At 43.6% G+C, this 26,131-nt stretch overlaps 1 protein-coding gene across 3 annotated transcripts in view; it reads left to right on the forward strand.

Moving 5' to 3' along the window:
• The window catches only part of RUNX1 (RUNX family transcription factor 1), a 230,526-nt gene that overhangs the window by 109,711 nt on the left and 94,684 nt on the right, over window positions 1-26,131 (forward strand). For all 3 annotated transcript variants that reach the window (XM_066259442.1, XM_066259439.1, XM_066259440.1), the window contains one exon: window positions 24,973-25,011. In XM_066259442.1, the coding sequence (XP_066115539.1) occupies window positions 24,973-25,011 (39 nt within the window). The remainder of the gene's footprint in view (window positions 1-24,972; window positions 25,012-26,131) is intronic.

The raw sequence follows: 26,131 nt of genomic DNA on the forward strand, positions 1-26,131 counted from the left end.
TGAATGAGTCTATCTAAAGGGTAAAAGGTATTCAAGGAAAATTAACTAAGACAATCTTATCCTGCCACAGATCTTCAAAGGGGTTTGGTCATAGTTGGGTCTACTATATTCTTAAAAAGCTATTTATGTCAAAAGAGTGAATCAGAATGTTTATACATGTACACTCATGTTCATAGCCACATTAGTCACAATATCCCAAAGATGGAAGCACCGCAAGTGCCCATCAGCTGATGACTGAATACACAAGATGGGGTCTACCTACATGATAGAATGTTATTCAGCCTCAAAAAAGGAAAGAAGTTGTGACATAGGCCACAACATGTTTTCTATGACATTATGCTAAGTGAACTAAGCCCATCACGAAAGGCCAACTCATGTATGGTTCCTTTTATATGAGGTTCCTAGAATGGTCCATTTCATAGAGACAGAACTTAGAAGGAAAGTTTCTGGGGCTGAAAGGATGGAGGAAAGAGGAGCTGGCGTGTCAGGAGACGGAGTTTCAATTTGGGAAGATGAACAGGGTCTGGAGGTGAATGGTAGTGACTATTACACAATTTAAATGGACTTAAGTTAGACCCATAGAAAAGTACATTTAAAAATGGTTAAAATGGTACATTTTATGTTGTGTTCATTTTATCACAATAAAATATAGGAGAAAAGAATGTTTCAATAGCTCCAAGGAGTTTTTAAACACGTATATGACTTGCCTATATGGACATGTACATAAATGCACCAACCACCCCTTCCCCTTCCCCCCTCCCTCCCCTTACTCTTTCTCCTCCCCCAACACCAGCATCAGAACTTTTAGTTCAAAGTTTTAAAAGGGAAATCAGAGAGTGTAAAGAGTTCAGACCTTGTCCAGAGATTCATACAGGGAGATGTTTGCTGGTATCCCCAAGAATGTAATTGTTTACATCTTCAATCATTGGAACAGAGCAGGGTTTTTGCAACCATTGAGTTGAGTCTGAAATTGGTAAATTTCTTGGTGTGTTTCTGGTTAAAAGTTGTCCCCTAGTCGGTGACACCAGTAGCCTCAAGCATTTTCATCCTTGCTTCATCTCTGGCCAGAAACAGGGGACAGTCACCATCCAGGATGGCTTCACCATGGTTTGCATTGAGAGAAGAGAAGGCTGAGTCTAAGGAAGGCTTTGCTTATGGGGTTAGAAAATACTGAAAGGAACAGACATTTATGAAGGGGACTGGCGGGGGGGGGGGGGTGGCATAAAATGCGCTAAGATGCTCAAACATATCTTTAGAAAAGAGCTGAGAATCATCAGATTTGGTAAAACAGTGTGAAGGCAAGGCTCTGAAGATGAAGAGCTTCAAATGTGGAATTTGAATTCCTTCCAAGTTCTCCATCAGCCTAGAAGCTCCACTTCCCAAAGGAAGAGGTCTCTACTGTCTGTTCACTGCTGGTTCAGATCCCGATGCCAGTGCCCGGCCGGAGCACTAGCTCAGAGCTGTGTACTGAATGAACAAATGCTTACATCTGTGTTTCAGTATATCTCAAAAACAAAACACTAATCTAGAACGTGCCCATTCACTTTACAAAGAGATTTGCACCTAAAAAGTTGTGTCTGAAATAGTCTTTCTGAAAAAGGTCTACAAGAACTGATTTCAGGCAAAAACCTGAATCTAATAATACTCAATTACCAAGCATCATCATCCCAAATACCTGCCACTTCCTGGATCTAATTTTGTTTCGGTTCTGTAAGGAGACCACCTGCTCGAAGAAAGGTGTGTTTTTATCTGCGTACTAATTTGGTAAATCATGTTTACCCCTGGAAGAGTCAGGCTCTGTAAGGCACCGGCCAGAGATGTGGTAAAGAAAAGCCATGAAGGAGTGAGGGTGGCCACCAGCAAAGGACAGGCCAGTGGTGCCTGGTGCAGCCCACATAGAGGGGGGCATGCAGGCAAAGCTGGCAAAGTGGTGACTGTTATTACTTGGTCAGTAAATGAAGAAGTCAGAGAAGCCGGGTAGGTTCCTTACCTGGTCTCCAGGAGAAGTCAGACATGCCGGATGCAGTCTTAGAGGAGTTTAGCTGTCTGGGTTCTCATGATGAGATGAGTGGTTCCTTCTCTTCAGAGGCCTGTCTGTCCATGGTCATCTTTTCAAAGCCTCTGCTTACAAACTCATGCAAGGAATTACGTCTTGGTATCAAGAGCAGGCATTTAGGGGACAGGTTAAGAGCATGTGCTCTGGAGCCCAACGGTCTCAGTTCAGATTCCAAATGTTCCAGCTGTGTGACACTCAGCAAGTTAATCAACAGCCCTGTGCCTCTGTTTCCTCATTTGTCAAACATGAATGGTAACAGTGACACCTACCTCATTGCATTGATGTGAAAGGATTGATATGTTAATTTACAATGAACTGACATATTGCAACAGTGACTGGCATGTACTAAGCATTACAGTATGTCTCAAAATATTGTCGTTTTCTGTATATATTTCATGTATCTTATTTCACATCATTTATCAGGCTTGTAAAAGATGTACAGTGCAACTCTCAGGACTGTGAAGCCATCTCTAGAAAGAATAAAATCAGGACTAAGGGAGCACAGTATATAAAATAAAAAAATTAACCCTGACCTGTGGTGGCGCAGTGGGTAAAGCGTTGACCTAGAGTGCTGAGGTCGTGGGCTTGCCTGGTCAAGGCACATACGAGAAGCAACTGCTACAAGTTTATGCTTCCCACTCCTCCCCCCTCCCTTTCTCTCTCTCTCTCCTCTCTCTAAAATCAATAAATCTAAAATGATAATAATAATTTTAAAATAATCCGATATAAAATAAAATAATCTGATAAAGGTAGACCCTTTCAAGGACCCCTTGCGACTGAGTGCATATGTTAATCAGGCAATGCCAGACATTTTTTAACTCACAGGTGAGGGGACAGTTGTCACCACCTCCGCTGAGAAATCTCCCCAAGAGGTTCTCAAGGTGACAGGTGTGATCATCCCACTGGGTTCTCATTCGAGGAGCTCCCTCAAAGGAGAAACACAGATTATTGCGTGGTGATTCTCAGCTCAGCCTGACCTCAACATCGCATCATAACTTGGATAAAAGCCAAGGACTTCATAACCATCTCTTACTCTTCTGTTTATGCACCTGGGGTCCAGTTGAGCCATCTTACAAACTGATTTCAAGTTTTGATGGTGATAATTGGCTTGCCTTTGTACCCGCCAATCTCCGTGTTTGTTATAGCACTTACATGAAAGCTGAACGTCCCCAGTGCTCTCTACCATTCCCTGTGTGTCTGCCCACTTCCCATCTATCTGTCTTTCTTCTTCTTTCTTCCAGGAAGGAAGAGAAACATCAGGGGTGCCATTATTTGTTACTTTTCTGACCCGAAAGAGGCATCCTTGACATGATTTAGTGTTAGAACTCTGCCCAAGGTCCTCTACTGCCTAAGAATCCAGTGCTTATGCATTCAGAATCAAGATGTAAGATGATAATGCAGAATTCAAGTTCTTTTAGTTCAACTGAAAGACACTTAATGATTAGCAATGTGGGTTTCTTTGGTCTCCCAGACTAAAATCTTGGGCATCATTCCCTGTGCCCTGGCCCCACTCCTATGTCCACTTCCAAAGTTCTCATTTCTCCTTCTCACCTCATCTTCTCCCTCTGCCTTCTCTTTCCTTGGCTGCCATAGTCCCCTCACCAAGGCGATTGTCATATCTCTTTATGGGTCTGTAGGCTTCCAATCCTGACCCACTCATGGACCCCTAATATTCTCCCTGGATCACGGCTGTGCCTAGGACTGTGCTGCCTCTACAGTGTCCACCTGCCTCGGGAAGAGGTCTCCAAACCACTAGGACACTTAGGATATGGGAAGCAGCATGCATTCAGAGCAGGGTTTGGCTGTTGACTGTCCTAAGTCTGGGTCCCGGCTCTGCCAGTTACTATGAGTGGCGTTTCATATTACTAACCCTGTATATTTTATTTATAAAATTTTGTTTTAGTTATAAAATTAGAGCAATCAAGGTGCCTTTCTCAAAAGGGTCATTGTGATCATTAAGCTGGATAACACACATACAGGACTGCTGTGTATACACCTTCATTATCACATTCATTGAGTTCTACCTTAAACTGTATTTGGTGGCCAGCGTGCCATCTCTCCTAAACTGTGCATTCGTTAAGGGTTGAGGACCATGCCTTCACCAGATCTTACTCCCCGAGAATATCCAGGACAGGTCTTTGCACAGGGGAGATGACTGCAGTACACTAATTGATTATGGAGTTCATATTTTGTTGATTGCTTCAAGAACTTTGTGGGCTGTCCCAATTACCCAGCATCAGAAATCACCACCGTTTCCCCTACCCCCAAGACACAGACTTTCAGCACACAAAGCACAGCTCCACTTTTAACAGGGGATCATGTGGCTAACACTCAATACCAACCAACGGGCCACTTGGGTTTCGTTTCCCTTGTTGTGTCAGAAAATCAATCAGAGACTTCAACAAAATCTTGAGACTTTCTTCCATCTCTAGAGCTGTGGTAAATAATTCATGTCCCTTTCCCCCACTCCCCCTACCAAAAAGAAACAAAAAAAAACACCTCTTCTATTTTTAATCTAAACAACTTCTAGAATATGCATTATTGAATCTGCCTGCCGGTCTCTTGCTACCATACTTTTACGGAGTAAAACAGACAACCTACGCCTCAAGGTAAAAGCTTTTCACTGCCCAAGATAAAGAATAGGAAGGAGCTATGACCCTTTAGACCCCTCCCCCCAGGATACCTTTTTCATATTCGTATAGTGTCCACTTTTGTTCTCCTGTGTCAGCAAAAGAACACTGACCTAGAAAAATGGGGTTTGCAAGTGTCCAAATTTTTAGAGCATTCTGAAATGAGTCACCCAAACACTATTGATCCCTCACGCTCATTCCTCCCATCTGACAACGCCTTCCTCTTTGCCAAGAAACAACAAACATGACAGTAGATGCCATCACACTAGAGTCGGTGAATGTCTATAAGAACATTTCGCATTTGCATATAATGCTTCCTTGCTGATTTTAAAATGCTCTTATCCCTGTGGCTCACCACAACAGTCCTTCTATGCACTCAAAGCAGGTGCTCCGAATGAACCTGGGCCACGAGTCTTCCTGCCCACTTGGACTGGGCTGAGCTAGGAGGGAGGGAATGCTCCTCAAGCAATTACCAAAGAAAGGTCAAGTTCTATTCTCAGAGGGACCAGATCAGTGGTGAACTCAACTTTACCTGTGAGGTGTTTCAACACTGCTGCTTCCTTTTAATGCACCCACTCCCTTCTCTTCACCGTGGTCTTTCCTCCATCCATTAAAATCCCCTTCCTGTAAATCTCAGTCAGAACTTAAGATGTTCTCAAATTCATAAAAAGGAAATAGTACCCTGTGGAAATGTTTTCAGGTTTGTAAATACTTTTATATATCTTTTCCCTGGTACTTTGCAGTAGAAAAATAGTTTAAGTCCTATTGATTGGGTGACAGATAGGCTAAGAATTGTCTAACAGGCTATCTCATCGAATCCTCCTAACTGAGGTATAAAGGAGGAATCATCCTCATCCTATAATTCAGGAAACAGATTAATTGACCAGCCCAAGGGAGTAAGAGTCAGGAAGCCAGGCTCACTTTCAGCATCGCAAGTCCAAGTGGACTTGCTCTGTCAGCACGAGTCCCAGCCTGATGCTCAGACCTCTTTGCTGAAGATTGAAGCATGTCCAATCAGTGGCAGCCTTCTTGACTTCCGAATCAATTAACACACAGACAAAAGGGAGTAGAACATATATAGTTCAAAGGGCCAGCTTTCCTGCTGCTCAAAGACATATTACAGAATGGGGCTGAGACATGCAGCCACTCAGGCTTCCCAAGGCCGAACTCCAAAATTAGGTAGATTCACTCAAACTGTCCTGGGCACCGCCACACTGGCGCTGGGCTGCACTACACAAAGGCACAGACCAGGGTGTGTGCCTCCTGCTGTTAACAGCCCCCTACCTCCCACCCCCCACACCCCAGAGGAGGGAGCCACTTCCTTCCCCTCAACTCACCAACCCACCAAGCATGGGGAAGAGGCCAGGGGCCACACCTCCGCAGATCCCTGCCGCAGGGCAGGCAGCACCAGGAGTGGGAAGAAACACCAATCCCCTTAACGTATACTCCAAGAAGTTTTATATCATGGGCACAGAAGCTGTTCACACATACATGGTGACTTCCTGGCAGATGACTTCCTGGCAGGTTTAATGCAGTTAATATCACAGAATTTTGACTCACAAATCCAGACTGAAGCCAAGATGTCAGGAAGCCCTTGTTTCCAGCGCTTCACTGACCCACTGCATGACCTAGGGCAAGCCACTTAACTAGTCTGTCTAAATGTCCCCATTAATAAAGTCTGCATTGTTGATGGGATGCTCCCCATGGATAATTCTTTCATTGCGGCAGCAATGACGGATCTTGTCGACTCAGCTATGAAAACAAGAGCCAGCCCACCATCAGGAGACAGGAGACAACGCAGTACGAGGCTAGCAAACCATGTTTTGCTGTCACCCCTCTCTCTGACTGAGAGAGAATTCCCCCAGCATAGTCTGGGCCACTTTGCATGCAGTGTTGGGCATATTGAGTAGCAGCAGCAGGTTACTTCATGCCTCTTGAATGTTCAATGTCTGAGCAGCTACACATGCTCGGGTCTATATTTTATCCCATTGACAGGACCGGAAAGGACATATGGTTTAGATTTTTAGACAACACTTCATGTAAAAACCCTCTCCTTTTAGACAGGCATATTTTTAGAGCCTCCAAAGCTTAAACTCCGGGCTGAATTTAATCCATAGTGTCCTCCAGTCCAATCAAGAGCCTAAACACAATTTGTGTCAGCGTGATACACTGTTAACCGATATGTCAGAAAATCAATTAATTACTTTTAAGAAGCAGTTAAGAGGATCCCTACAATGCTGCCACGTGAATTATTAAAGAAGACAATGTCAGGGTCCCCAACCCTGCCCTAAACTGAAGCCCTGTGTCATGGAGAGCGGGGGTTGAGGGGAATATGCATTTGGTCCCGAATCCTCATTGAAAAGAGTACAATGTGCCCTGGCCGGTTGGCTCAGCGGTAGAGCGTCGGCCTAGCATGCGGAGGACCCGGGTTCGATTCCCGGCCAGGGCACACAGGAGAAGCGCCCATTTGCTTCTCCACCCCTCCGCCGCGCTTTCCTCTCTGTCTCTCTCTTCCCCTCCTGCAGCCAAGGCTCCATTGGAGCAAAGATGGCCCGGGCGCTGGGCATGGCTCTGTGGCCTCTGCCTCAGGCGCTAGAGTGGCTCTGGTCGCAACATGGCGACGCCCAGGACGGGCAGAGCATCGCCCTGATGGGCAGAGTGTTGCCCCTGGTGGGCGTGCCGGGTGGATCCCGGTCGGGCGCATGCGGGAGTCTGTCTGACTGTCTCTCCCTGTTTCCAGCTTCAGAAAAATGAAAAACAAAACAAAACAAAAAAAAAAACGAAAAGAGTACAACGTTGAAGGGGCCAAAATAAAGAAAGAAAGTAACAAGCCCTAAGGGGCGTAGTGCGAGCAGAAGCAGAATTTTGCTGATGCTGCTAGTCGCTCCCAGCCACCAACTGCCTGTCCTGGGTTCCCCGGTATGTGCACCTGTGTCTCAAAGCAGGAAATCTGCCCCGGTGCACATGTCTCCATTCATCCGAGGATGGGCACCCCTGCTGCAGAGCCTTGCAGGCTTCCACCTCTCCCACAGTCCTGCTCATCCCAGAAAAAAGCTCAGTCAAGGACCACAGCCCCCTCCTGCACCTGTCAGCTCCCTGAACTAGACCAGTGAGGCTACCTGGGCGTGAGGCCAGGGGCCTCTCCCATGCCCTGGATTGCTTCTGCTCAGAATGTCTAGCTCAGACCCAGGCACAGTCACCGGACATGCCTGTATCTCTGAGACCATTGGAAGACTGCCCTGGAGTTTCAGATTGGGAGATGTGAATTCACCAAATGCAGAGAGGACCCCTTTTGACCTGGACTCAGTTGTGAACTGAGGGGGGGGGGGTCCTGGGGTCTTCACAGACGAGTATTCCTGGCTATACGTCTATACGTCATTGTTGTTGATTTGGTCAGAGATGTTTACCACGTGAGTGAGAAAAATCCTTTCTGCGTCAGGAAGAGGACCCCCTCCCTACCCTGCTGACCGTTGTGGCTGTCACTGTGCCCCAAATGCTGAAGTGATTGCTTAGGTCATTGACCATGGCAACTCCCAGAGCCCTCCAGGCTCCAAGAGTCAAAACACAGAGAGAGGGGTCCCCAGCTTCTAGACTTTACTGGAACCCAATGATTAAGAGAGGAAGTTGCAGAGGGAGGGTTTTCTCTCACTGTTCACCACCTGGAAATAGGTAACTCCTCACTCTGAGGTATGGGCTGAGTCAGGCTAAGACAGGCTGGAGAGGATGTGGCAACTATAGTTCATCATTCATTCATTCATTCATTCATTCAAAAAAGTATTGACTAAATAAGTGTGTTTGATAGGATACCAGTGATAGCACAGGGGTAGGTAGTGGAGTTGCTTTGTTTTAATAGATGACATTTGGGCAGTCATGGAAAAAACTGGTGGGGCCAAGTGATCCAGGAAGAGGGAAAGCATGTGAAAAGGTCCTGAGGCAGAGAGAGCTTGGCATATCTGAGGGACAGAATAGAGGCAGAACAAGCTGTGGGACACTGGTGCTCCATGAAGTCAGAGAGGCGGGCTGGTTCACTGGGCCCTGCACAACCCTCACAGAGTTTGGGTACATGGGTCTCTGGCTGGCTAGAGGGGCTGCTGCCCTTTCTCCCCACTGCAAACTCCCCACTGAGCAGACTGCCGGCCACTTCTCTATGGGAGAACGTGACTGCCGGTACACAATCCCACCAGTCCCCATCTCTCTGTGCCTCACCCAGGTGACCAAGAAGAAGACCCCCTCCAGCAGCAGGGCAACCAGCAGGTGCTGCTGCTCAGGTTCTTGCTCCCTGGACCCTGGCTCTGCTATTGTTGCTATCACCTTTATTCTCCACAGCAGCCCCAGAAAGATGTTTTTCATGTTGATTTTCAGCCTCTTCTGTTTGGCAATCATGTATTGAGTACCAACTCTTTCTCCCCCTGGGCCCTATACTACCATGCGGTGGGAAAGTGTCCTCTTCCCCCAGTCTGATGGCTCTGATCGCCCCCCAAAAACTCCAGCAAAGGCTCACAGGTCTGGCATTGAAGTCTTATGAAATATTTAAATACAGTGCCTGTAAGAACATGAGGAGTCCAGACCAATGTGTGTGATTCCCGAACACCCATAGTGCCCGGTGCTGGCCGGGGTGAAGATGGCGCCCACTTGGAGGGCGGCATCTGGGTGCAGAGAGCTCTGTCTGGTGCACCGAAGACATACATCAAGTTCCCACAGGGAAGACTAGGGACAGGGAGGACAGGGACAGGGAGGACTGGGACAGGGAGCCTTTTGCTCTTCACTTAGCTCTCGTGCTGCAGTCCTTGACTTCAGAAAGACGGGTCATTTGTCCTACGTTCCCACATGGCTAAATGAAATCCCCAATCAGGAAACAGAAATAGTTCTGAAAATTATCTCCATCACTGATGATTTAACCAATTACAAAAAGGAGAAAAATAGAACCTGGGGAGCCTTGCGCTCAGCACCTTCTGGACACCGGAAGCCACGAGCACAACCTAGGCCCACAGGGACGGCAGGCGGAAGTCCCCGAGCCCATGAGAAAGAGTACGCAGCTGGTGGAGATAGCATACCCTGACACTGGTCATGGACGCTGATCTCAGAGCCAGTGTATGTTAACCTTGTTGGGTTGCAAACCTAATTCATCAGCTTGTTCCGCTGGCTGGACTGTGGCAGCATCCACATGGGGAGAATTCCGCATGGTGGCTGTTCACAACCTGGGGGGCGTTAGTCTCAAAAAAGGAGGAGGAGGAGAAAGAGGCAGAGAAAGAGCAAGGCATAATGTGAACTGAGAAAATTGGGTGAGAGGACCCAGAATCTTAAAGGTCAAATTTGAATCTTGCAAAGGTGTACCCACTCCTTGACACTTTCCAACAGGGACACAAGTTCCTCTCCTCTTGCGCAGGATGGCCCTCCTGAGTCTGCACCTCCCTCTGGAGACCTGCAGGACAGCATCCATTTTTTTTTTTTTAAGATATGCAGTGAGGTCTCTATGCTTGCATGTGTAAATGGCATTAAGTCACCTCCTCGCTCAGAGGGAAGGAGCACTCTGTGTTCGCTCCGTCTCCTGTCCTTTCCAATCCGAGTTTCACAGTTGGTGGGTAAGGCTTAACTTAGAATGTGCAGGATATGGGAAAGGAGGGACAGAGTTCTGAACCTATCTGGAGTGATCCAAGTGGATCCCATCTGTTGGGCAGATAAAATATATTATGCTCACTTTGTTAAAGATGACGCTGCCCACGTGGAGGCCGTTGCCCAGGTGATATTAATATGTGTCTTTGTGGGCTGTGGACAGGCAGGATCCTTGTAGCTTGGGGCTTGGTTTTAGGATTAAGCCTTTCCCACCCTTTTTGATGTGGGGTGGTGCAATCCCATCATGCCCCGGATAAGTGACTTTGTATTAGAAACTTCCCTATTTTGTATATTGGATTAAAGGTTTTGATTTCTACACTATAAAATGAGGGCAGAACAGGAGCTTGCTCTCTTGGTTTCTGAGATTAGCATTAGAGAGCAGAGAAAGGCCACATGGAAGAGGCCAGGAGAAGCAGCCAAGATGGCGGAGTGTTGAGTGAGAAGCCAGTTTGTGCAGAGTTTGTGCAGGGAGAAGGAAGGAGATGGGGAACAGAGGTGAATAAGTCTGGTGAGCTAGAAACCTTTGAATCTAGGAAACTCGGATAAGTCAGTAGCTTTGTGAGCACTGAATGTGAGTGGGTTTTGGAGCCCAGTGTGTGTTTTTACTTGCCCGCCAGGTGCAAGCTAGGATTAAAAATGATGGCCCATCGGTTTTTGGCTCCGTTGTTTCTTTACCTACTGTCCGAATCCAATGCAAACCTGCATGGGCCAGGCTGCTGTGATGGTGGCCCTGGCTACTGGCTTTATACCATCTGTTTTCCACATACAGGAGATATAAATAATATGAGCAAGTATTAATTCCTCCTACAAGGACTGGCGATCCATTCCGGGAAGCACCGCATCCAATGAGAGCAAAGCTGGGGTCTCATGAAAGCCCTGGCTGTCCCTCTGACCATCATGGGGACAAGGACGAGAACACAGGGTGCGGTGCGGTGTTCATGCAGGAAGTCCAATGAACAGGAGCCTGAAGTGCATCTTGAGTACAATCCAAGACATATTAGCTGTTGCCATTTTGCATTACCAGCATTCAGGTTTAATTTGTGCAAAAACATAAGGCAGAAAATAGTGGCCCGGGGCAGTAATCCTAAAGGTAAACTCCCCAGCCCCATGCCCTTGCACATTCCACTCCCTCCTCCCCCCAAATTTCTTTAGAATTGTAAACTAAGCCCTTTCCATATCCCAAACCTTTGGTTGTGTTCAATGTATATGCAAAAGAAGTTCAAAGGCTGACTTTGACAGATAGCCTTCAGACAATAAAAGGTGTCTGATAAAACACACACAAAAGACTTGAGCAATGGAGACCTGAAAATTGGGAAAGCAGGATGGGCAGGGGCAGCAGCAGGTGTGAAACGGTGTTATCTACAGCCTCAGCACTAAAAGATAGTGGCCCTGAGCCCCAGGCTTTATCTGGCCTGCCCAAGAATAGAGGGTGCCCCTCCCCCGAGCCAGCAGGCCAGCTAAGCCCCCGGAAACACCTTGCAGAGGGTTTGATGCAAGAGCTGCCATCACGGCCCTCAGTGAACATGAGCACAGTGTTACAACATAGCGTTGAGCAACCACTGTGCTGTACCCTCCAAGTCTATATATTACTCCACTTTCCCCCCTGGAGAAACAAACAGGACACTTCAGGTGACATTTATTTGCTTATTTATTTTGCTTCTCCCCTTTCATGCCATTAGACTATGACAGAAAGAAAAGACATTCTTCCTTCTTCCTTTCCAATATGACTTAAAACTCCTTTCCTGGTTGACATTGCAGGTAAGAGATGAGGGATGTTTATTCCTTGCTTACTACTACTATTTCTTGAGACTTCCAAAGTGTTCTCAGTGTCTCTTCTTGGAGATTTATTACTCAGTTCTTGCGACTTCTTCATGGGGGCCAGGATTTAATTTATGTGATTGCAATCAGGAAGCCACTCTGAAGGGGAAGAAATCAATTTAGCTTTTCGTGCATTGCAAATAAAATTTCACAAGATCCTCCCTTTTTAAAAATTTTTTAAAGAAGTAACAGCATGGCTGTTGAAGAGTGGCCAGTTTGGGTGAAGGACACTGAGGAACAGGCCAACAGGTCCCAGATCAGCCACAATGACAGGACCTGAGAAAAACCACTCATTTTTCAGGCCCTCTTTTTCTCTCTGTAGAATGAATCAATTGCATAAAGCGCTTGCTAAGACTCCCCACCTCTCAGAGTGACTTGCTGCCCCTCCACAGGAAGGTGGCCTTCAAAACAGAGTCACTCTGATTCGTCTTATAATTATCCTCTACATTTGATGATTGGCTTTTCCAAGTGCTTCAGCAGTTATGATTGAACTTAGGCTTCTTGATAACCCTTGACAATGGCAGGGCAAAAGACTTGACCAATGAGGAAACTGAGGCAAGGAGAGATGAAGGGACCTGTGAAGAGTCACAGAGAATCACACACTGACTGAGTCACCTAATAAAATAAGTACTATATGGGGGGGGGGGCATTTTAGGCCAGAGTTTTTTCAACTTCTCAGAACAGCAAGAAACAGTTAAGAAGAGGAATGTACACACGACTCAGGAGATGGATCTAAGCCATCTACAAGGGGCTTCTGGAAGCAATACTTGCTCTTTCTACCCGAGAAACACTATGTTTTATTCATTCTCTTCAATTTCTCTTTCTTCCCTTCCTCTTCTTTGTGTTATAATAATAACCACTATTATTTTTTTTTCACTTATAACCAATTAGTGTGTTACAAGCTATGGTCTGAAAGTCACCTTTGAGCATCTTTGCACATGACGGTGTCCTGCTTCTTTCTAAGTCCGAAGTCAAGGTATTCTTCTTGGCCCACAGGCGAATGCCGAGTAGGGTACTCCTACTGTGGTTTTCTCGCTCCTTGTTGAGCCCCCCAAGTCTGTACTTTAAGGAAGCACTGTCCTTACTGTCAGCTTATCACCATGGCCCTCCTAACTTTGAGCACACCATCAAGTCCTAATAAATAATGAATCCTAATGACAACATCAAGACACCTATTGGCATTGTGCTCCTGATAAAGTCAGAGGAACTGGGGCTGCTCCCTAAAAATGGCATACAGGTCTCTAAATAAAGGGCTTTAATGTGTTTTCTATTTAAACCAGAAGTCCTTGGGCTGAAACCCAAATGAGATGGGCCCTGCTCCTTAAGTACCCTTCTGGAAAAGTCGTTGAAATATTTATCCACCTCTCTGGGCTCCGCGGTCCTAAAGCAGGTCCTTTACTTGAGCGTGCACACTTCTGGTGTGGACCTGCTGCCAACCCCCTGGAGCTGGGAGGGCCTGCCCGAGACACAGTCCGTCCTTCTGCAAAGTCATGTCTGTGCAACTTCTTGAATGAGAGCTAGGAAGAACAACATTGTTTTATGAAAACACACACAATTCAAAGATTGATTTCTCTGTGTACCCGGTCAAATATCTACTTTCACTGCTCCAAGTCTGTGTGGCCAAAGGCATGTTGTGTAACCTCTTTAACCTTAAGGGGGTGGGGGGAGATAACAGTGTCAAACTTACTAGAATTATCAAGAGGATTAAGTAAGAAGATGCATGGCCCAGCCCAGGCCATGATACCTGGAGCTCAGAAGTAGCTCTGTAAATGTTAGAGGCCATTATTCTTTGTCCACTAAAATTTGCTTAGTCATCACAGCCCCATTAGCTTCACTAAAGGCTTTCACTTTGGACAAATCAATTCCACGGCTCTCTCTATCCTCGTGGACAAGTAACACTCAATGGATGCCCCAGAGGTCCTATGACCTAGTCTCTTGTCTTCAGGCAGATGAACCGCAAACCTGTTCAATAATAACAAAGCCCAAATCCAATGTATTGGTGAGCTAGTGTTGTCTATTCAGACAGTCCCTGATAGGATAAATTAATTCCTGGACCTACTAAGCCAATATATGTTTGTTTTTTCTTGGAAAATAGAATAAAACCATATTTAATTTTCAAGATCCAAAAATTTGTCTCAGAGGGGAATTTAACTTTTATCGGGAATGCTGACTTACAGCACAAGTCAGAGAGCCACCCCCCCTCCCCTTCAGCTCAAAGCAAAATAAACAGACCTCCAGCAGAGAGAATATTTCCCATTTCAGAGTTGGCTACTGAGAAGTTATTCAGGTATATTGGATTTTAACATTTTTAACATTCCAAAAAACCTTAAAAATCAATCAAGAGAGGATATTTTTCTATGAGAGTTTTTATTTTGAGAAAGAAAAAGCTAGGTGGCAAACGTCAGGTGGTCTAATATGTACTTTCTGGATATGCATCATACTTTTCTTTTTTAGCTCCAGATTTGTCAAGCTTGGTAAACACCAAGGAACTATTCCTCTTTGGCTGTGTCCCTCTCTGTAACATGGGGAAGCAATGTGCATTTGCTGCTTTGGTATAATGTCCTCGTTCGTATCTGAACTTGTATTTAATTTTACTCATAAGAATTCTAACACACACTTTTAAAGATAACTAGTAACAGAATAACATTCTCATTAAAGAAGTCTTTCTTTTGCTGCTTTGCCTTAAGACTGTATTGCCTTTTCACTAGAGGACCATCTTTTAGGGACAATGTGATTAAGCAAAACTTTATTTATTGTAATCATATATATATATATATAGATATAGATATAGATATAGATATAGATATAGATATTTTTTACACACAAAGAGAAAATAAAACTTCCTTCTCATTCCTAGTATTACACACAAAGGGAAAATAAAACTTCCTTCTCATTCCTAGTACCCAAGGGGTTAACCTGAAGACTTACTCCATTCCCACTCTAACTAGGAAGGTTAAAGGGAAATCACTTCAGTAACGAAATGGAAATTGCCAGCCTACCCTTGCCCGAGGCAAAGAGGAAAGAAATGAGTGCTCTTGTAAGCTTGGTTAGTGAGGGGGAAGAAATCTATGGCCTGCGCTTCATGTCATTGTTCAATTTGCCGTGTTCAATATCTCCAGATCGGCATGTCAATCCAGAGAGGGGGTCTGCCCAGGTACCCTAGGCTGAGCTCACGGCACAGTTTCAAGACACTGTCTGTCCCTCCCCTGGCTAACCCCAAGCGGGTGCAGTCTCACCACTCAACACAGTGCAGAAGGTGGAACCCTAACGGCCTCTTCAGTAAAGTCTCCTTCTTTCCCCCTTAGAAATCCACTCTCATTGTTCCATGTCTAGGACAAAAGAGGGTTCCTGACTAAAGAAAGAAAACAGTTCCTGTTTTAGAAACAATTCGACTTTTGTGGTATGAAAATAGACTTGTTCTAGGGTAGTTTTCTCTAAAAAAATGAGATGCTTCCTAAATTGAGAACTTGACGATTAGAACTTCTTAGAATTGAATGCGTTTTAAAAAATTCTTGTAAGTCTGCACTTACATAAATATTTGCTGCCTGCCCATCCTCCAGACCAACCCTCAAATGCTGTATTTCCTAGGCATGATTTTGAATTTATCCTCAAGATGCACGTCTCCATAAGCACTTGAACTGTTGAAGTAACAAGGGAAGCAGGGGGAATGGACATGCTTTAGCAGAGTGCTCATTGCTCAGTGCTCAGAGACAGACTAGCGTTCATTTGGGGGTCAACTGTCATAACATTTGGGTGATCACTCATTCCTTTGCTCTTGCTATTAAAAAATCACCCTACTCCGCACAAATATGTGACAAAGAGCTTTAAACTTTGTGTGCTTAATCATGTTCAAGAATATCTGGGTGACCTCTGTATATTGCCTTCATTGTATATATAAGTATAAACTGGAAATTAGCTAATAGATAATATTGTTTTCAGGTGTTTTAATTTTGTTCAATGGTATTTTCATTTTTCATCTCTTACCTTTCAAGAAGAGGTGAGCTCTATGGGATTAGCATCATTTATTTATGAAAAAATATATATCAAAACTTAATTTACATTTTGGAAAATAAATTTAAATTGTAGCATTTTTTCTAAGCAAGTCTAAATCACTCATATCAAAACATTTAAATCTGGTTTAACCATTGTTTGATTCAGAAATAAACAATGATGTTTTGAAAGAAGTCTCCACAAAAATGTCCCCACTCAGTTTCAGTACATGATGCATGGCTTATAAAAATTTGATTATTACTAAAAAACATCAATTATATAACATTATTGATGTAATCTGAAAAAGATGTAATCATTACAGTGTAGATCTTAGAATTTTTATGAAACTTAAAAAATGTAATTATATAATTCTATGGAATGGTCACTTCCATTGCTGCTGACTTCTTTTTTTTTCTTTTTTTCTTTTTTTGTGACAGAGACAGAGAGAGGGACAGATAAGGACAGACAGACAGGAAGGGAGAGAGATGAGAAGCATCAATTCTTTGTTATGGCACCTTAGTTGTTCATTGATTGTTTTCTCATATGTGCCTTGACCGGGGACTACAGCGAGTGACCCCTTGCTCAAGCCAGTAACCTTGGAGTCATGTCTATGATCCCATGCTCAAACCAGCAACCCTGCAATCAAACCAGATGAGTCCATACTCAAGCCAGTGACCTTGGGGTTTTAAACCTGGGTCTTCTGCATCCCAGTCAGACACTCTATCCACTGTGCCACCACCTAGTCAGGCCCCTGCTGACTTCTTTAGTTTTTTTTTATTGTTTGTTTTATTTCACACTACTACATGAAAATTGTAAAGCCCTTGTGGAGTATAATCACTCCATGACCTCACAAGAAAGCAGGATAGTGAAAGTCTCAGCCCATTATTTTCCACGAAGTCTGTTTCCTAAGTTTGAAGATAGCAGGATTCGTGTGAAAGGAGCTATCTTGTCGGAATGCCTGGAAAACACTCAAAGACCAACATCTGACAGTTTATTATTCAATTGATCAATAGGGACATTTCAGCAATGCCTTCAAAGGTACACTATGCATCTTGCTCTTGGCCATTAGGTAGATTTCCCACATCCAAGACAGTTGAGTGATTGAGCACCCAAGGTTTATCTCAAGCTTTTATGTTCCCTTTCTAAGAGGTTCTGCTATATTTGTGGAAAGTTTCTTGGCAGTCCACATAGGATCACAAACAGAAAAATATTTATTTCTGTGTGGAGAGAAAACACCACCAATTTGAGGCCCTAACAGTTGTAATAATAATGATGAAGAACCTTAGGGTTGTTTATTCCAAAGGATAAAGTGACTAAACTATGTTGTGCATCCACACATTGTTACATTATGATTTTATAATACAACACATAGTGAAACCTCATTCATTGGGTTGACATGGAAAAAAAAACAATTAGTGAAAAGGCTGAATATCAATCCTTTTAAATACTTGTGGTAATAAAAAATATAGGTAACACTTAGGAGCCTCTGTTTATTCCTCTTTAATCACAATTTTCTGTAAATTATAGGACAGAACTTGTGACAAAGCACGTGTTCTTTGTTCTCTACCTTGCTATTTCTTCTGAGAATTTGGGATTCTCTCTGTCACTTAGACCAGAAGCTGCCTCAATGAATTGAACTATTACTGTATGTTAACAAGCAGATTGTTAGCAAATTGACATACTGAGTAGGTTTTTTGAAAAATCTATGTTACCTTTCAAAATAAACTTGTTTATAGGAATTGCTATTTGAGAATGAGGATCACTTAACCACTTTGCAATTCTATTTTAGTATCATGAACTATTAATAATGAACCTCTTCTTCCAATCTGTGTTGTCCATATGAATGTCATAGAAAGCTGGCTTTGCTGAGGAAGAGAGGGACAAGAGGCGCTTTGTATCAGCAAAGCAATCCGCGGCTGACAAAGCTTCTGTGGAAATGGACAGTGCGTGGGTGACTTGCAGCTCTTCCATGGTGTGGCAGGCAGTGCCCTAGTGGCGATGCCAGTGGTCAGGTGGCCTTTGCAGTTCAGTTGTTGTCCCTGTGGATGTGTGTGATTCCATCTCTGAGTCAAATAATGTAACAAAAATTCTGAACCTTGCTTTGGGACAGCTCAGAGGGAGAATATGAGTCAGGAATGACCTTCACTAACAGTAGGTGACACACAGGGTGACACAGAATAGTAGCAAAATTGCTCTTCAGGGTGTGTTGTGATTTGAGTGGTCACTCTAGTGGCACTGTCCAGCCCGGTCGCCAATAAATATAGGTGACTGTGCAGGACTTGAAATGTGGCTAATTGGACTTGAGAGACACAATAAATGTAAAACACGTATTATTTTAAAGACCTGCGACCAAAAAAACACAAACTATCGCAATAAGTGTATATTGATTATGTGCTGAAATTAAAATGTTTTAGATATATTGAGTCAAAGTGATTAAAATATATGACTAAAATTAATTTCACTTTACTTTTGTATCTGGTTACTAGAAAATATAAAATTAACATATATGGCTTGTGTTGTATTTCTATACATTGCTCTAGAATAAGAAAGAATATCCACATGGTTTATAGGAAACTTGCCGAGATCTAGTAAAGAAGTTTGACAGATAATAGCATACTGATATGAACCATTTTGCAAGGTTCTTTAGCTTTCTGGTTACAACCAGGCTGTGCAGAGACAAACTGAACAAGTTTAGACTGGACCAGTTGCTGCATTAGGTTTCTGGGTCTGTGAAGTGAAGGGATCATGACAGACTGTGTGTGCAAGAGGGTGGAATAGAATAACGCACAGAAAGGGCTTAGTGTGAGGTCTGAGACAGGATGCACTACAACAGGTAACGTCTGTTGCCATCATTTTCTTAGCTGGGGCAGCTATCACAAAATACCATATAGACTGGGTGACTTTGAAAACACAACTTTATTTTCTCCAGTTCTGGAAACCTGAGATCAGGATGCCGGCCCATTTGGGTTCTGATTAAGACCTCCTTCCTGGCTTGCACCTGGCCACCTTCCTGCTGTGTACAGGTCACATGTCAGAGCAAGCCAGAGAGAAAAAGCCCTCATATCTCTCTGTATAAGGGCACTAATCCTATCATGAGAGCCCCACCCTCAGTGTCTTATCTAAATCTAAATCTAATGCCCTCCCCAAGGCCCCACCTTTTCATATATCATATTGAGGGTTAGGGATTCAACATATGAGTTGCAGGGGAGAGGGCGCACACAAACATTTAGTCATCACAATAGTTTAAAATGTCCAATCAGAGATAGCAATTTTGCAATATTATCTATGAAAAACTTTTAGACACCACCATCTAATATGTGGTGGACACAATTTTTGCTGGATAATGAGCAGTTGCCCTTGCCAGTTCTGAGTGTGATCTTCATACCACCACCACCACCAGCAGCAGCAGCACCAGGAGCTTGTTGGAAATGCAGCATCTCAGGCTCCACCCCAAAGCTACTGAATCTGTACCTGCACTTAAGCAGACCCCATGGGCTTCAGAAATATATGCAGTACTGTATGAGGATTCAAAGAGGAAAGAAGTGTTCCTTATGGGCAAAGTGTTCAAAGGCAGTGGTTATGTGATCGTGTGGGGGTGAAGGTAAGTCAGAAGAAAATAGGACAGTTATACAGTTGGCATTAAAGGGCCCTGTAAAAGACACCCTTGCTCCCCAATGATCCAGAACCAACCACAAGATAGACCTAGGAGTCCAGAAGACAGGGGATCCAGATATCAGCTTTATCATGGATAGGACTTGTGGAGACCATGGCTTAGGTATGTGGCTTCCTGAAACCAGACCTGGGAAATAGGGAGACTTGAACGTCATCAGCATCGGGCAACATCTCCCTGAAGGGATAAGAGCAGGGAAAGGCATGCTCTGTGTACAAGTGTTTTATCACTGCCAACCTAGCAAATTACCACCAATTTAGCAGCTTTTAAACCATACCCAGTGATTAGCTCACCGTTGTGTAGGTCAAAGATCCAACCAGACCCAACTGGGTTCCTTCCTCCCAGACTCACAGGGTCTAGAATCAGTGTGGCTGAGCTTTTCTCTGGAGGCTTTTAGAGAAACTGTACCTGCAGGCTCCCGCAGGTTGTTGGCAGGATTTGTTTCCCTGTGGTTGTAGGTTGAGGGGGCTTCGTTCATGGTGGTCAGCTGGGTGTCAATACTGTCCCATCCTTGCACATGGCTTCCTCCATATTCCAGCCAAAAATATAGGCATATTGGATCCTTCTCCAGCTTCACCTTTGCCCCAGAATGAGAAAACTCTTGACTTTTCAAAGTTTTATAGGATTAGATCAGACCCACCAGGAAAATTTCCTTTCTGGTTGACTCAAAACTAACTGATAAGTCACCTAAATTACAGAGGAAAAATCCTTTTTTTTTTTGCCATGTAACATGACCAAGGGATGAAATCTCATCATGTCTGTAGTTGCAGGGTTCAGGATGAAAATCAGTCCATTTTAGGATTCTGCCTATGATACACCTGGTTTCCATTCCCAATGCTACAAACCAAGTAATTCTGCCTTTTATGGTGGATGAATGAAGGTGTGAAAAGAGACCAAGAGTTGTACACCATGGGATGTCACTCCACACAGAAAACAGGAGCCAGAGACATGTCGGTTCCATCATCCCCCCCCCCCATACAGTCACAAGGGTCATGCAGAAGACTTGGAGACCATGGCAAAGAATACAGTTGGTCCTTAAGAGAAATTTTCACCTAGGGCAGAGGATCTGAACCGTCCAAGATGAGGACAGGGTGGGTGGCCTGTAGTCCAGCAGGACTGTGCTAAAGAACTTGAACTGAGTTCAGGATGCACAGGGAAACTCCAACTGTGGGCTGGGATATTAACTTGAAAGTACCATAGGAAATGAACAGAAACCCCTTTGCAAGAGAAACTATGAGAACTTGAACCAGACTGATGTCAATAGGGATGGAAAGGGGTGATGACTTATAATAAACAAAAACACTTTAAAGGGGACTTGGCAACAGACTGGATGAGGTCACAGGTGAATCCATGGATCCATGGGAAAATAATGGGGAGAGCAAGCTGGTTTGAGATGGGGGCTGATGAGTTCATCAGTGAAATGCACATGGCAAATGGTAACTTTCTCCTGTGTCTTCCATCTGAAATACACACACTCACATCTCCCCTCCCCTCCCTTCCCTCCCTCCATCAAGAATCTACCTCCCCTTCCCAACATCCCATTCACTTCCCCATCCTCTGCTCCACTGACTCTGCTCTGAAAACAGTTACCATGGCTCCCCTGGAGGCAAACCTAATGCAGTCTTCTCAGTCCTCAGCTTCACAGCCCCTCCTTGGACTTTGAGGCATGTCTTTCTTCTCAAACTTTCCATCTTCTTTTGCTGTTTAAGACTCCATTCTCTCCTTTTGCTTGTCCTGACTCAGCCTCCTTGGTTTTCCCTCTTCTTCTGATCATTCCTTAAAGGTTGATGGTTTGAGACTCTGCCAGTGCTCTCCTGCCCACAGACACACTCCCTAGACAACCTGGGCCTGTGGCAGGTATGCAAGGACTCTCAACTACACCAACCCTCTGACCTGAGTTCCTGACTGTCCCATGGGCACCTACAGTTCTGTTCTACACATCCCAGCTGAACCCTAATGCCTCTCTCTACACTCATCCTCTCCCAGTCTTACCTGCTATTGATGGCACTGAACCACATATAGGGCCACCTTAATAGATGCTCGTGATGCTTGTCTGGCTCCTGCAGTAGCTCTGTCTCCTTCAACTCACCCACCCACCTGTGACAGACTTATTATCCTAACATACATGTGAGCTATTTACCAGATATCACAGCTCTGGTAGAACCCATTGCCTTCCTGTTGATGTTCCAGTTTTCCTTCAGGTTGTGTCGGCTGTGTGTGACCTGTCTGTGTTCATGTCTGCCAGCATGGTTTCATTTGTGAGTGCCACTCCCAGCCTGTTCCAAACCTACGCTCCAACCACACCAGACCTGACAGGCTGATCTGTTTCACAGGTTCATAACTTTCTCATGCTGATCCTTCTACCCGGAGTTGTTCTCCTCCAGCTCTGCCCCACCTCCCTAAGCCCTTCCTTCAACTCTCCCAACCACCTGGTAAAAACACACCCAACCTCCAAGAGTTAAACCAAGGATCACCTCAACTAGCAAGGAAGTCTTTGCAGAGCCCACCTGGTTGTGCCCCCCTTCCTCCTGGGTCTCCTCCCACCACCACCCAGGACCCTACATGTGTGTGTCCATGATACTCCATTCTCCTCATTTATTCATCTTGGTTATCCATGAGACTAGTACCCTGCCTAGCACAGAGGAAGCATTAGCGGAATGCTGAAGGGAGGGAAATCAAACACTTCTATCTGGGAATGTCCTCAAGAAGCCATTTGGAAAGAGTGGAGGCAGGAAAAGAAGAGAGAGCCATTTTATATTTATTATGAATTCAAAAGTCTCTCAGCCAAATGGATCTTGACTTGTTCCTCAAACTCAGTGGAGTGCCAGAAATAACTTCAGTATATGTATACTCCAGAAGATTTGAGATTTGCAAGGTGAAGAATTTCACGGATATTTTCCAACGGGGATCACAAGACAGGGGAGGATAAGATGAGATCAGAGTTTTATTTTTTCAGAACTCTACAAAGGACACCCATAAAAACACATAGCTGTGGTCAAAACAAAACATAGCTCACCATGCACACAGGTCCATATGTGTACGTGTGTATGTCTGTGTGTGTGCATGCGTATGCATGTGCAAAGAGCAAGAGTGAAGCAATTCTGTCAAGTTTCCTAAACTCTCCAAGTCCTCTATAAGATAGGGATGGAAATGGTGCTGTTCAAAGATTCAATCAGACAGATATATAAAGGCTTCTGGCCATTGCCTGGCATAGAGTAGCATTCAAGAAGAGAGAGGATGAGAGTGAGAGTGCTTTAGAAAGACAGGAAGGGTGGCAAGGAGGGAGGCAAGGAGGGAGGCAGGGAGGGGAGGCAGGGAGGGAGCTGCAGGACAAGCTGACCAGGTGCAGCTCTCACTGTCAGGAGCACACAAACCTCTCTCCTCTCCGCAGTTCAGCTGCCAGCATCTTTAAGACCTCTGTGGGCAAATCACTTCAAATCTGCACAGGGGCTGCCTCACCTAGGGTCACCTGTCCCATTCCTGTTCCCTCCTCCTCCCCAACAGCTTAATGGTGTACGCTGTTTTCAAGAGTACTAACACAGGACAAATTAAGAAAGCTCTCAACAGACACCATGCACAGCTTTCAGAATCTACTCACTTCTGCCTTTGGTTTTAAGTTTAAAAAATGAATCTTGGCTTTTCTCTGAAATATTAGGTGCAGAGGAAACACTTCCTTTCCCCTCTGCCCATCCTAGTTCTCATCCTCAAACTGACCTGGACTTGGAAAGGTTTCTCAAGGTCCCAGTGAAAAAGTTTCCAGGGTGGTTGCTTCTGCTGGGTCTCTGCCATAAATCCAGCTGCCTGGTCAGTCTCAATGGTGTGGATCCCCGCCTCACACCTTGCCTATTAAAACTGAACTTGCTAACTTGAGGGTACATTTGTAATTTTTCACCTGACCATTCATGATTAGTGCAAATGATTCTTCTCCTGCCCTGTTCTTCTTTTTTTAATCTTTATGGAGTCATTTTAGGTACGGGTAAACCACAACCTTGGTTTTTTTAGGATGCTGCTTTGAGACTATACATATTTAATTCCTTTCATCTTTCATCATGGGCCAGTCCTTCAGAACCCCTTATTATTTTAGGGTTGTTTTTTTTTGGCTTTGGCAAAATATAAGACCAAGAAGCTGCAAGTCTTGTTCTCCTGCCTATTTAAACAGCGTCTGGAAATCTGAAATAATTACCTCCTCAGTTTTAAAAGATTTTTTTAAGCTATATTGTACTAATATTGTGAAGTTCAAAGCTTTAGGTCCGCAGTATTTGAAATGCTCAAATTCTAAGGCTTTGAAAAATGGCATTTCCTCCCTGATCCATCACTGAATGCTAACTATTATCAATATGTAGAGCTGATGACAGAGTTAATTTCAAATTCAGAACATTATATGTAGATATTCAAGGGAAAGAGGGACAGCTTCCTATGACTTTCCTTAATGGAGTTAGCTTTCATTGTCCATGCAGCAGTATATAGTAAAGTGATTTATATTTGGGGATTATCAGATGACAATTATTTTCACTACTAAATTGATATCTGTTATTTCAAGAATGAGAGCTTTCAGTACAAATAATCTGCCCTCCTAGCAAAGAGGAAAGAAGGAAGCACACAAGGAAGGAATATTTCTAAAACGTCCTATCATTGGAAGTACATGATCGTAGAGGTAATCTATCAGTATGTTCCTTTCCTAAGATGTATTCCAAATTGTCCCTTTCATCACTTGAAAAAACTTGTATGTTTACTTCTTGTATTTAGCCTCTGCTGTATTACAGATTTTTAAGTGTTTTTTGCATAAGGTTTCCTTAATTTCACCTTGCAGTTTGATTCATTCCTGCAGCCCCCAAATGTGTTTCTAATGTTTAGTAAATAAATCACAGGTGAGTCTAAAAACAACAGACTCAGCCTTGGCCAGCAGTGGAAAACATTGGTTGAAGGCACATAAAATCACGTGCATCCATAACAGTTCATTTGTTATTTGCTGAATTACTGTTTTAAGCTATTTTTGTGCCAAAGCTGGACAACATGCTATAAAAAAAGATATCCAGTGGTAAAAAGTGTAAGAGACGATAAGCTAACAAAATCATTAGAGGGAGAATTTAGTTTTTATAGTTGCATATACTGCAACTAGAATGAAATTCACCAACTATGGTAAATTTTGTGTTTGCTGTCAGTATATTCATACAATTTTTCCCCCTTTCTTTCAGAATGTGTACACGGAATGAATCCACCTAGAGATGTTCACGGTATGTTGGATTTCCAATTATGTTTTTATAAAATATGTACATTCATATATATGTCCATATAATGATTTTAACCTGTGTATCCTATAAATAACTTGATATAACTTAACCAAATAATTAAGGCTTTTCTTTTGCTGATTCAAAAATACTTAAAAGCTGTTCTCTATATTGTAAATGTCAAACCATATAAAATGTTCCAATGAAATCTTAAATGATACCTCAGTGCTGCCACATTTATCACAGGTGCATTCTGCAGTGATTAAATGACTCTAGATGACTCTAGGAAAAAATAAAATAAAAGAGCTTGGCTTCTGTTATAACCCTGTTAATTGTCTTTGTTATGGAAGTGGCAATACAAAACTTTTATGCGGGTAAAATATTTAATAAGCATCCCTAAATTTGCAAAACTTAGTTTTGAAATTTTCTGTTTTGCTGCTTGCAAGCTGCACAATTGGGTTATGAAGTTAGAGTGAAACAGTCACACATCAACCACAGTCTCCCATGGAAACATCCACATGGAGGAAGATGTGGTGGAAGAACTAAGGAATTAGATTGCAAAAGGGAAACAATCTCAAAGCCCCTCCAGAGGGGGAAAGTGTTTAACTGAATTCCAGTGTTGGAAACCGAGTGCTGTGGAGAGCAGGTTATTTAAGTTACTCCTCTTCTGAAGGTTGTCCTTCCTGTGACATTAGTACCAGCTGCAGCAGTTTGGCTCAGAACCACAAGCAAACTACAGTCTCTGATTTTTATTTTCATTTAAATGGTCCTGAAAATATTATAGAAATAATTCTTTTAGAAATATTAAATTTTTAGAAACATTGCTCATTGTAGGGGGCGATTTTGATTTTGAGAGAATGGTTAAGATTCTAATCTCAACTTTATGCGTCATTTATTCTTTAGAAAGCTTTGAAAATGAAAAAAATGTAAAATATTTAGGTATTTTCAGAGACCACCTTTAGTTATATATTTGAAGGAAAACGTCAATGAGCTGTTACTGTTTTCCCGGGGAAATTATTTTCAACTAGCCAAATACCACTTTTAAAATTCACTGTGAAAACTTACATTCCATTCCTGTTATAAGCCTTTTCGAAATTTTCCCCCATGGAGCAAATTGGGATGAATC

This window comes from Saccopteryx bilineata, chromosome 2, assembly GCF_036850765.1.
Source record: "Saccopteryx bilineata isolate mSacBil1 chromosome 2, mSacBil1_pri_phased_curated, whole genome shotgun sequence".
Taxonomy (NCBI): domain Eukaryota; kingdom Metazoa; phylum Chordata; class Mammalia; order Chiroptera; family Emballonuridae; genus Saccopteryx; species Saccopteryx bilineata.